Source organism: Adiantum capillus-veneris, chromosome 30 (assembly GCF_014529385.1).
Source record: "Adiantum capillus-veneris isolate H3 chromosome 30, ASM1452938v2, whole genome shotgun sequence".
NCBI lineage: Eukaryota > Viridiplantae > Streptophyta > Polypodiopsida > Polypodiales > Pteridaceae > Adiantum > Adiantum capillus-veneris.
The window spans coordinates 100,038,510-100,050,629 of record NC_140960.1 but is presented as its reverse complement, the minus strand read 5'-3'; the positions used below and the strand labels follow the sequence as shown (position 1 = coordinate 100,050,629).

Sequence of the window (12,120 nt, the reverse complement as noted above, 5' to 3'; positions counted from 1 at the left end):
AACCTGATAATTGAATCACGACCGATTCAATGGAACTGTCGTGTGCGCATCAAGAGTTCCTGCGGGATGAGATGGCCACACAGCTGGAACTGAATGATTGGACCACTCTGTTCAGTATGAACTTAGTGATGGATTGGGCTCCCTGGAAATGATTACTCGCACACGACAGTGCTTGAGACGAATGATTCTCGCACACGAGAGTGCTTGAGGCAAATGATTCTCGCACACGACAATGCTTGAGGCGAATGATTACTGGCACACAATAGTGCTTGAGTCAAAAATCTCTATAGACATGATCGCAATATGGGATTAGTTAATCCGACATCAGTGAGGTCCGATGTGGATCTAGATGCTGTTGCTAAATACGTTGCTGACAGTCATGGTTGGAGATTTGGAATGAATCTATGTGATGTGATTTGAATGTGATCTGGATGTGATGTGATGTCAAGTGATTGTTGTCTTTGTATAAGTGTTGCATTTGTGTCGTCTAGTGTGTCGGTACTTAGAATCAGTGCCTACTGAATTGGTTTATGGCCTCTGTCTGTTTTGCAGGCGTAATCGAGAACCTATTCTTCTTCTTCTTCACTAACTCAAGATAAGAGGTCTACAAAACATAAGGGAAAATAACAACATAAAGGGAAACTAGTATAACTGTCTAGTGTGAACCTCTAGTGAGTGATGTGAATGGATGAGTGTGCCATCACTTAGGTAGGTAGACCAACACGGTGTAGTACAATTGTAGTATCATTGGCAAAAATATGTGTATCTAATAAGGCGTGTCAGTGATGATGACTGTCGGTGATATTCATCCAAGAGTCGTACATGTTGAGCTTGACATCTCAACACTCCCGCTTAAGCTTAACGCCATCTCTCGTATGCCAAGCATTGCTCAAGATCACCATCCCTTCTCTGCTCCATGTGCTTTGTTTTGGCATAAAACACTATGTTACGTGCCAATTGTATGTTGCTGAGGTTGTCACAAAAGATGACAACCGGTCTCTGTACCTGTACTTCAATGTCCTGAAGTAACAATCCCCACCATGCTACCGCACATACTGCCACTGCAGCAACCCTGTACTCTGCCTTTGTACTCGAAAGAGCAATTGTAGTTTGCCTCTTGTTGCTCCATCTGATAGCAACACTCCCAAGTGAAAACAATGAACATGAATGCGTTGGTAGATCTGTGTTCATATGTGCTACCAGCCCAATCCGTATCTGTGTAACCATAGAGCTCCAACTCCTCATCATCCCTATATAAGAGTGCATAATCCAAAGTAGCACTCACATAGCGCAACGTGCACCTCACTGCATCTAAGTGTGGTTTCTTGGGAGACTGCATAAATTGACTCACCAATCCAAGTGTGCAGCTAAAGTTTGGATGTGAGATAGTCGAGTAAATGAATCTTTTCTTTTTTGCAAGAGAAAGATCCTTCCATTAATTAATAAACTGCCTAGAGGGCTACAAACAACCTCTGCGAAAGAGGTCTACATCAAAAACATGGGGAGACTCTCCCAGTGAGAAGGCAAAAGTATGTACAATGAGGGCTAGATCATGAGATGGGAGGAGGAAACAACCACATTGGTGGCCGGTACTGTTATCTAGGCACACCTTGAACCATGGTGAAGAAAGACCCTAGGCATCGAAGTCGCAAGAAAGCCTCTCGACGCTCCTGCATGCGATCGGAGCTGCCCTAAAGTCTCTCAAAAAACTGACCCTCTCTGTCGGTGGAACAGACAGAGCCTCGAAGATGCGGAAGAAGTTAGCTCGCCAAATGAATCAGAGTGTTAGGCCGTAGATGAGCTCCCAAACAGGCCGTAGATGAGCTCCCAAACACCACTCTCTGTAATTGCACCACTCATGAGGGATGAGCTTTGTGGCAAGCAGCAGTGTAGGTCGCGTACTAGAGGGTGGCTCTCCCAAGCCCAAAGCCGCTAGTGTCTTGACTCAAGATCTGTTGGGTTAGGATCGATGACACAGGTCCTCCCATAGATGCCCACAACTCTAATCCCTAAAAACAACATTCTGCAACCGGTGGTGTCTCTACTGAGCTTCTATGAAGCCGCCCCTCCCCTTGAATCTCAAAAAACTTGCGGGGCACTATCTTCAAGCAAGCGATAACTACATTGAGGACCTCCAACCGCGTGAAGGCTCCCATCCATATGGGAGCTGCTACCTCAAGAGGCGTGTGCCACTCAGCTGGTATAGCCTCCGTAATATCCTGACACATGCTCTGCCCCCCCCCCGCATGCCTTGTAGCTGAATGCTCTGAACCTCGTCGGGAAGGTCTGAAAACTGTAGCCATCACCGAATGTGCAGGCTGGAGCTCGGCGTGCACGTGCAGATTGGACCCCCCGCATGCCTCGTAGCTGGATGCTCTGAACCCTCAGCCATGGGACCCCAAGAGACATGAGGCTTGTTGCCAACCAAGTGGCCTTTGTGTGTGTTAACCATGGGGTTCCAAACAAGAGGCTGTCTCAAGCACTCCTCCATGCAAGTGGGTTGGTGCTGCTCCAGGCGACTTCTCAGCTGCTCTTAGGACCTAAGCAGACTCGTGGCAAAGGGGTCCTACCAACTCTTGCTCAAGCCGACTGTTGAGCACACAGCTATGGCAGGTGCCTACGGTGAGGTGCCATGGCTTGGAGTAGCGTGCAGCAGATGAGGAAGGTGCAATCGAACAAGAGAGAGAGTAGTCGACACAGCAAGACCAGACAAAAAAAATAACACTAAATTGTATATGAAGCCTTAATACATAAATATAGCCTTCCATGCAGACTGGAACTGTAATTGCATGCCATAAGGGCACGTGTCCACGGGTATGACAAATTAGTCGAACTCGGGCTTGAATACCTAACAATCCCCCCTCAAGCCCGAACTAGACAGACCCTCTCATGATACCTCGAGTTTTTGGTGTACTCGTCAACCGTGAGTTTAAGCGACGCAAGTATGTCACATATGTTCTATATGTTCAATAAATAGTCATTAATAGCTAGGTTTTCTTCAACCTTGCAGACAGACTTCCACTTTATCATCATCATCGACAGTAATACCAATCGATGCAAGTGACTCACATATGTTCTATATCTTCAATAAATAGTCATTAATAGACATGTTTTTCTTCAACCTCGTAGACAGATGTCCACTTTATCATCATTATCGACAGTAACACCAATTGACGCAAGTGACTGACATATGTTGTACATCTTCAATAAATGTCATTAATAGACAAGTTTCTCTTCTGCACTGTATTCAGCTCGGTGTTTAATTGTAGCTGCCTTGCCTTTGTGTTGGTCGCATCCAAGGATAGTAAGGTGTCCTAGGCCTCCTTAGGGTGTGAGCATCTTGTGTGTGCCCAATCATAGTGTCTTGCACACTCACAGAAAGCCAGTACATGACCCTCCGAGGTCCCTGGTTACAATCGTTAAACATCTTTATCTACGCAACACTTGCACCTTCCTCTGTAAGAGTGGTGCTGTCTCATGCTCTCAATCAATATACTCCCAATAACCTTTACCCATAAGATTCTGAACTTCCAAGCATGAAAGTTGTTCTTGTTCAGTTTCTCACTGACAATCTAGTCAAGTCCATCATTGTTGGACGACATGTTTCCAACCAGCCTGCTAAAAATAGTCAGTTACCACATGTAACCAGAATATGTGTACATACACGTGCTTCACAATACCAAATAATATTTTTGAACATTGCACCTGAATTGAAGCTTAGTGCACCACCAAAATGTAGATGTGCAGGATTCCGAACCTTGTGTTTTTGCATGCGAATGCACTCTCCAAAACGGGGGCAAAACGCGTCCGGAATGGAGTTCACCATTTCAAAACAATTCACGACTTGGTAGCTAGAGTGCTCCCAAGTAGAGAATGACACCTTGTTCGCCCCAAAGACTGACGTCCCTTTCGGTATTTTTTTTGTTCTTATTGCATTGGAGAAAAACTTGTAAACTTCTATCCCACTTTTATGGGGCTGAAATTTCCCTACTCTAGCCCAATTTCGGCATCATAACAATCCAATGGTATATCGCTCGCATTGGTCCTCCAAGGGAATCAACTTGAAGAAAGACACCGGAAGGTAGATGTCGAGGAACCTTTGGTTGTAGCCTTCCGTGGTCTCCGTGGCAAGCATTTTCAAGTTTCCCCATTTGGACAAAATTTGGACTTCAAACAGGTTGGTCATATAATTTTGTGTAAAAATAGTCTTGAAAGCTTGCCAAGTCCTTGAAGCATGTGGTTGGGTGGCGATTCATGTTCACTACTACATAGCATTATCTTTGAGAAATCCTGCAGCTCGAGAAATTTTTGATTTCTCAGCGTAGTTGCCCAAAGCATAGATGTTGTCAAATTGTTGGACCAGCTGTAAGGCTTTCTTCTGATCTGTCACTCCCAAAAAAGGAAAAATCGAATTGTCGTTCCACCATATGTCACGAGAATGTGACAAACTAACTTTATTTGTTGTTTTCCTTCCTTTGTTTTTTATTTAATTTTTGGGACTCTTTTTGAAATCACTAATGCTTGGACACAACATGGCTAGTGTGAAATGGCCGTTGGGCGAGAGTTTCACCCGCAGGAGTCAAGGCCAGGCATTCACGAGATAGTTGGGCCGATCGGCATTGAAATCTGACTCGTAGAGAAGTGGCTAGGCACAATATAAGTCATTTAGGCCCCTCAACGAGACTTTATAAGGTGATGGGTACTAGGAAATTAAACCAAATAGGCAACACGGACACTTGGCAAATCTGGAAGCTCCAGGAGACACCTTAGCCGAAATGAGGCACCCAAACCGATATGAGAGAGAGGAGGGTACCATATGTCACGAGAATGTGACAAAGACTAACTTTATTTGTTGTTTTCCTTCCTTTGTTTTTTATTTAATTTTTGGGACTCTTTTTGAAATCACTAATGCTTGGACACAGCATGGCTAGTGTGAAATGGCCGTTGGGCGAGAGTTTCACCCGCAAGAGTCAAGGCCAGGCATTCACGAGATAGTTGGGCCAATCGGCATTGAAATCTGACTCGTAGAGAAGTGGCTAGGCACAATAGAAGTCATTTAGGCCCCTCAACGAGACTTTATAAGGTGGTGGGTACTAGGAAATTAAACCAAATAGGCAACACGGACACTTGGCAAATCTGGAAGCTCCAGGAGACACCTTAGCTGAAATGAGGCACCCAAACCGATATGAGAGAGAGGAGGGTGTGTGACAGAGGTTGGCAAAGGCAAAGCAATCCCCAGACATATCCTCGGAAGAGAGGTTACAAGACCAGAATCGAGAGGTACGAGAGCGGTTGGATAGAGTGATAGAGGAGGATCAACGGTCGATGTCAGTTCAGGAGCAGTCTGAGTTGCCTCAGGATAGACCAACCTGGCAGGCTTTGAATCTTGGAGATTCAATCGTAGGTGCCTCTCACAGTAGCCACTGTTCAGGGGGACCAGGAGATTAAGTCTTTGCAGCTTGGAGAGGATTTTGACTTTTTAGCATGCTTCACATCTCCTATAGATTTGAGGAGTGGGCCACTATGTGTCGATATGCTTTTTCTGCAGTTATTAGGAACATGTCACATTTTCTTCGACCCAGAGAAAGCTCCCATGATCAAATTTAGAGTGAAGGTCAAATTTAGAGTGAAGGCTTCGCAAGACTCCTTCTGGACGAGGGAGGTTGTCTATGATACCATACGTGAGCAGACAATGGTCGAGGCTAATTACTTTATGGATATCAGACAGTTTGCAGATTTGTTTGAGCGCCAATTTAGAGAGGCCTTACAGAAGTTGGTTTGGTCAGAGAGATGCGCATCTTGGTACCTTCCCTTAGCTTTTGAGGTGGACAGTGCGTGGGTCTTCCTCTCCCCCCCCCCCCCCCCCCCCCCCCCCCCCCCCCCCCTCTGCCGGGAATCTCTTATAGTTTGGTTGTGCCATAGATCTGCTTTCTTTTTTGGAGTACATCATCATGAAATGTTAGAATGGATACAGATGATTTTGGAGGCACGGCCTAGGGGCTTCACAGTCCCTTGGATTTTGTGAGCCGCGACAAGAGGTTTTATCACAGCGGATGCTTTATATTAGTCAGATTACCAGCACTTGACTTTGTGGTTTTTGCTACATCGCCCGAGGTGGGACACAGCTTTGGGCAGATTTGTGTAGACTCTATCACTATCCAGATAGCTACACTTCACCACTTGGTTAAAGTATCTTTATCCCTAGATGTTTCTTGTGGTTTGCTATGGGATTTTTCCCCATGATCTCACTGTACATCCTTTAGGTTTTTTGCCATATTTTTTGTATATGGACTGATGGTCGATTTTTATGGTGGAGAGAGAGAGAGAGAGAGAGAGAGAGAGAGAGAGAGAGAGAGAGAGAGAGAGAGATTTCTTGTTTGCAGCAAAGATGTAGCACTTGTGGTGCAACTGTGAATTTGGAACGCCTTATACCTAATCATGGTAGGTTTTGATCATCATCATTCTATGTCACGAAAACATTTTTCTTCAAAAAAGTGAGTCCATCTTTATTGTTTGGATGATAGCTTTGAGAGCTGCAGCAGCAGCATTCAAACGAGAAGAGAACAGAAAGCACTTGCATCTGGAGTCTCGTAAGCGTAGAAGAGAGCTGAATGAGCATGGGGAGAAAGTGAAAAGATTGAAGGTATCAGTTATGCTACTGGTTTATATGATGGAAGTGCTGGAAAAGACATGAGGATCCTCATGCATGAATTTGTTTTGTAGGAGCTTCCAAGCTCTCCCACAAATTACGAAGGGAGCCGCCACATCAAAGGTGTACAATATCCATTCAATGTGAATGAGAAAGTCCTTATTAAGGTAATGTACTCGGAACATTTCTTAATGGCTTTGGTAAGGCTTGGTTCCGGGCAATATTGAGAAGTCTCTCCGACTCTCTCTTGAAACTTTCCCTTAAACCAATATAATGTGCATCTACCAATTTGTTCATCAGATTTATGTTGTATCTGTCTTCAGGGTAATAAGAGGACACCTGAGAAATTTGTTGGCAGGGAAGCTATCGTCACGTCTAAGTGCTTGAACGGCTGGTAAAATCCTGTCCTGCAGTTCTGTTTGTATCTGATGCCTCTTTGAAAGTATGCTGTTTCACTCTGGGTTTCTTGTGGAGTCTTTTGATGATAGGCTGTTTTAATCAGGTATTTGCTTAGGACTCTAGACAATGGTGAAAGTGTCCGTTTGCAATACCGGTCTCTACAGGCATGTGCCGATGATCACAATGGAGTGAACGAAGAGTCAGCTCAACAGCAAAGTTCAACTCAAATGAACAGTTGAAGGAAAACTATCTACTCTCAATGAATGATAGTGGGCTCTTAGGTTGGAAATCACTTGAGCACCAACCATGCCCCTGTTAGTCGCCCTTGTACATAATAGCTGCAGTATGGTTCAATTTCGACTCGGAATTCGGTGGCCCACAGAGAAATTTGATCACACGACTTTTTGTGAGCTGTTGTGTGAAAGTTTGGGGACAATTTCATGTGCGACTGTTTTGGAAATTGTCCTTCTGGATGCAGATGCTCTCACACCAGAGGTATATACTTTTGACTCGGGGAGGTGCCAAAATCTGAAAAGAAGCCTTAGATAATCAGATAACTCAGCATGGATTCCTTGCTGTTACGAAATGCAATTGCAATGAGTTGGGCTGCTTGCGCAACTTTTAGCTTTTGATTTTATATGGCTTACGTATAGGATACATGGGTAATCATATTATTACAGAAATCTACCCATTTTTTCTAAACAATTGTAAAAGGTGATTGGTTCTTATGGCAAATATCTTGCAAAATGCATTATTACAAAGTCTATGCTGAATTCAGATGGCATGAATTTGGTGATGCACTGTGCCCACCGTAATGATCGACTTTACATATTTAGGCCTCAGATTGCATCACTTATATATTGGGTAGGCAACTGAGGTGGGGAATGGTTTGATGCTTCGGAGTAGAAATTCTATTGATTATGTGTCAAGATTTATCTCATAATAAACCAACATCAAGACGCCTATGGATACATGGAACTTATACAGCATCAATATATACATTTCTCTAACAAGTAGAGAACATTGTGTGACAGATTAGTAAGTTTCTCTACGAAACAATGCATGACATTGGACAAGCATTGCATCTTGCATAGGCCCACGCAGTTATGTACCTATAGCGTCAATTTTCTTTAGCTTTCTATAAGCATAACTCTACCTTGGCATAAATTACATTTTTGGGTGCATAACTATCCACATCTTATTTAAACTAGCATGCTTATAACCAAAATTAAGAAGACGATTATTAGACATCTGTACACCCAACCTTATCTTTTCTGTAAAGAGCATAGAGTAATGAAAAGCCTTTTGAGGAGGGTTAGCTTTATAAAATCTATCCCATGATTTTTGCTTGGACCATAGAGGCAAAGATCTCTATGGCCCAAGCAATTTAGTGGCTTCCTTGATCATCATAGGACGTTCTTCTCTTCTTCAAATGATCAATGAATAATTAATACAAGTATATTGCAAAGAAAAGGAGTGGAACCTATTTGTTTATGAGCTTGATACAAAGAAGTTCCATAGTATAGTAGTATATAGAATATTACCAAAGGTTTCTCAAATTTTCAATAGCCCCTAATAATCTCTTTATATGGCCTCTAGGTTTCTCAAATTTTCAATAGTCCCTAATAATCTCTTCATATGGCCTCTGTAATCTTAAAATTAGATTTTGATGACTTCTACAAAGTTGTAGAACTTGAAAAGAGCTAAAATTTGATACATACTTCTTTTTCAAATCCGACTTTGTATAAGGAAGTTATGATCGATTTAATGAAAACTATTATCTCTCCTCTCATCATCAAAATAGTAACTTCAAATTTATAGGAGGAAGTGGAAGATTCCAAATTATGAGAGTATGAATGTAGAGATTTAACACCTTTTGGGATTTTTGAAGAGAGAAATGAATGTTCTAAACCCTTACTTTCGTCCATATGCTCTTCTACCCACTTTGCCTCCCATTTCTACCCACCATAAGTAGCTTCATAAAATTCTTGGAAATCCTAGGAAAAATCTTCATGCATTTTTGAAGTGGCATTCATCGTTTGACACTTCTTTGCATGCTTCATTGTCCTTTTACGTGTGTTTTGCAGTGCTTTCTCTCTCTAGTAGTCATTTATATAGAGAAAAAGGTGATGGTAAAAGTAAAATATATCAAAATTAAATTTTGATGACGTATTCCTACCTTGAAATATTAGTTGTGCTTGACAACGCGTGGATCAAGTGAAAAATAGTCCATTTTTGCTTGGGATATATGTTTAAGCAATAATAATACTTTCCTTACACTAAATGACAAAGCCTGAAAGAGTTTTGGTACCGTAGTCATTGCAAAAACTTGAAAACATTGTGTACACAAAGAACAATTCAATGCACATTGAAAGAAAGTAAACATCGCAATAAATCATTGAACATTTTGTATCTGAATATTTTAGTTTGCATTTAAGCCATTAAAGAATTTGTAGTCTTGCAAGAAAGAAATGCAATCCTTTAACTGGGTTAGTGCATGCATTTATCATCTTCAAGTGAGTAATGTCTAAACTTAATCAAATATTTATGTATTACCTTTCCACTTTGTAGCATGTTGTCTTCGTGTTTAATAATAACCTTAGGTAGTTTGATCTCTTCTTGTTCAACAGACTTTGGAGGGTTCTTTTCAATGGGGCTCATTTGCGGTGTACCCTTAAACGGCTTAAGTAGACTCACATGAACTGCATTATATACATGGCAATGCTTAAGCAACTTCAAGCTATAAGTTGTTGTATCATTGATTCTTTTTAAAATTTGGAATGGACCATAGCACTCCTTAGCAAATTTAACATGGAACTTCCGATGTTTTGTGGGTTTGTCTTGCCGTCTCTTACCATGTTTGGAGATAATCGAGCCTTACGGGATTTACGAAAAACCCATTCTTCTTTTTTTAACTTCAAATGAATTCCATGGTACCCTACATAAGGAGGAGCATGTGATTCATATAGATTCTTTGTTATGTGTAATCATAAACTATGAAATAAAAAACCATCCTTTAGTAAGAAGGGTTCATGAGTCTTGTCGTTATTTAGGCCATCCATAAATAGCTACATTGTTACCGTCTTCTGCATACTTGCCAATTATGCTTGTAAGGTCATGACTATATGTAGTAGAAACAACATTGATCCTAGGCTGATGTGAGGATGCATCTGTAACTGCATTCTGCTTTCTTACAATATGATCTATACGAAAGTGAAATTGCAAAAGTAAATTATCCCACCTCATTTGTTTATTTGAAAGCTTGGTTTGTGTGAAAAAGTACTTGATAGTTTGTTCGTGTAATGAAAGATGTCCCTAGAAAATAGTTCTTCCGTAAATCAAATGCATGAATGACTATAAGTTGTTCTTGTTCTTAGATCCCAAGTGCTTGCTCTTTTGGGTGTAATGGATGACTTTCATGAGCATTGGGATGTCCTTCTTTAGAAAGGACTACCCCAATGCTATCACCACATGCATTGTAATGAACTTCAAAAGGCTTGGTAAAATCTTATTAAACCAAAAGTGGTTTTGTCATAAGTTTTGTTTTTAGCTCATCAAAAGCATGATTCTTTCTAATACTCCACTGATATTTCAGTTTTTTCTTAGTTAAGTCATGAAGCAACCCAAATATTATAGAGAATTTCTCTATGAAAGATCTATAATAGGAAGGCATGCCTATAAATCTTCTTAGCTCATGTAAGTTCTTTGGTTATGGACACTCGTTTATTACTTCAAGATCCATACAACTTTGTTTTTTAGAGATAATATGACTCACGGATCGTATTTCATTGACAAAAAATTCAATTTTTTTTCCATTTACACAAAGCTTGTTAGCACGCAGTTCTTCAAAAACTGCCTTTAAGTGCTCTTATGCTCTTTCAATGTCTTTGAGTAGATGTTATATCATGAAAGAATACTTCCATGTATGCTTTATTTTCAAAATAGTCCTTCGATTAACCTATTAGGATAAAGTTAGAAAACAATCAAAATAGTCCTTTGTTGGTGCCCACGCCTCCTCCCCTACGCACACACCTGCATTCCTTCCTCGCCATCGCTCTCTCCTCTCCCACCCTCCCTCATGCTACCCTTCCCTGCCCAGCCCGTTGCATGCTCTACGCGCAGTGCCCCTTGGGCGCAACCCACCCGCCTCAGCCTGCCTCGTGCCTCAGTCCGCTCGCCTCAGCCTTGCGCTCCCTCTAACATCCCCCCCTTGGCCCACCTGCCATCCCACTTCTCAGCTCACAGGAAGTTGTTTTTTCAGTCTACTAGGAGTTTCGCATCACCATCGCGCTTCTTGATTTAGCAGCAGACACAGAATGGTGGCTTCTGCTCCACCTTACAGGGACTCTCTACAAAAGTCCCCTCGCCCGACACTGTGGAGCCAACCCTTTGACTTGCTCTCTCGTGAGAAGAGCAAGCGAGCTTGATGACCGAAGTGGAACGCTTGCAAGCCACTTCGGTTATCTGCAAGATCATAAGCACTCGGCCCAGTCGGGGAATTCAGGATCTATTTCAGGCCCACCTTCTCTCCGATGTGGGCAAGATCACCGATATCCAGATCCTTGGGAGATGGTACACACCAGATAGAGTTTGAGTCTCGAGAGATGACGACTAAGGTGATTTTGATGAGCCCGCTCGGCATCCGAGCAGCTCGAGCTTACTTCAGACGATGGCATCATGGGTTTGACCCTACTACAGATTTTCTTGAGGAGGAGACTGACTTGCCAATCTCGGTCTATTTCTGAGGCCTGAGGCGAGAGTACCTCCCTCTTCTCCCCAAGATTGGTTCCATGTTCGAGACAATTTTGGAGTCTCCGCGCAGTGCAGCTTCAGTTGTGGCCAAGGCCGCAGGTTTTCCTACTGTGCAGGTTCTTATTGGAGACACACACTCCCTCCCCAAGGTGGTATTGCTGCCTCGGGTGAGTGGGGGTTGGATCAGACAGAGTGTGGAGTATTTGGGTCTCTCGAATCACTGTTTCATTTGCAAACAGATGGGCCATTTGGCAAAGGCTTGTCCTCGCAGGAGACCTCGACCCACAACACATGCACGACCTCCTGAGGTTGAGCTTGCC

The 12,120-nt window shown here is 42.5% G+C and overlaps 1 protein-coding gene across 1 annotated transcript in view; it reads left to right on the top strand.

Moving 5' to 3' along the window:
• Window positions 1-7,812, top strand: part of LOC147418501 (uncharacterized) — a 104,214-nt gene extending 96,402 nt beyond the window's left edge. The window contains exons 8-12 of the mRNA XM_086506458.1: window positions 6,384-6,441; window positions 6,525-6,643; window positions 6,724-6,816; window positions 6,973-7,043; window positions 7,152-7,812. Of these exons, the coding sequence (XP_086362584.1) occupies window positions 6,384-6,441; window positions 6,525-6,643; window positions 6,724-6,816; window positions 6,973-7,043; window positions 7,152-7,287 (477 nt within the window). The 3' untranslated portion in view covers window positions 7,288-7,812. The remainder of the gene's footprint in view (window positions 1-6,383; window positions 6,442-6,524; window positions 6,644-6,723; window positions 6,817-6,972; window positions 7,044-7,151) is intronic.
• Window positions 7,813-12,120: the final 4,308 nt, after the last annotated feature.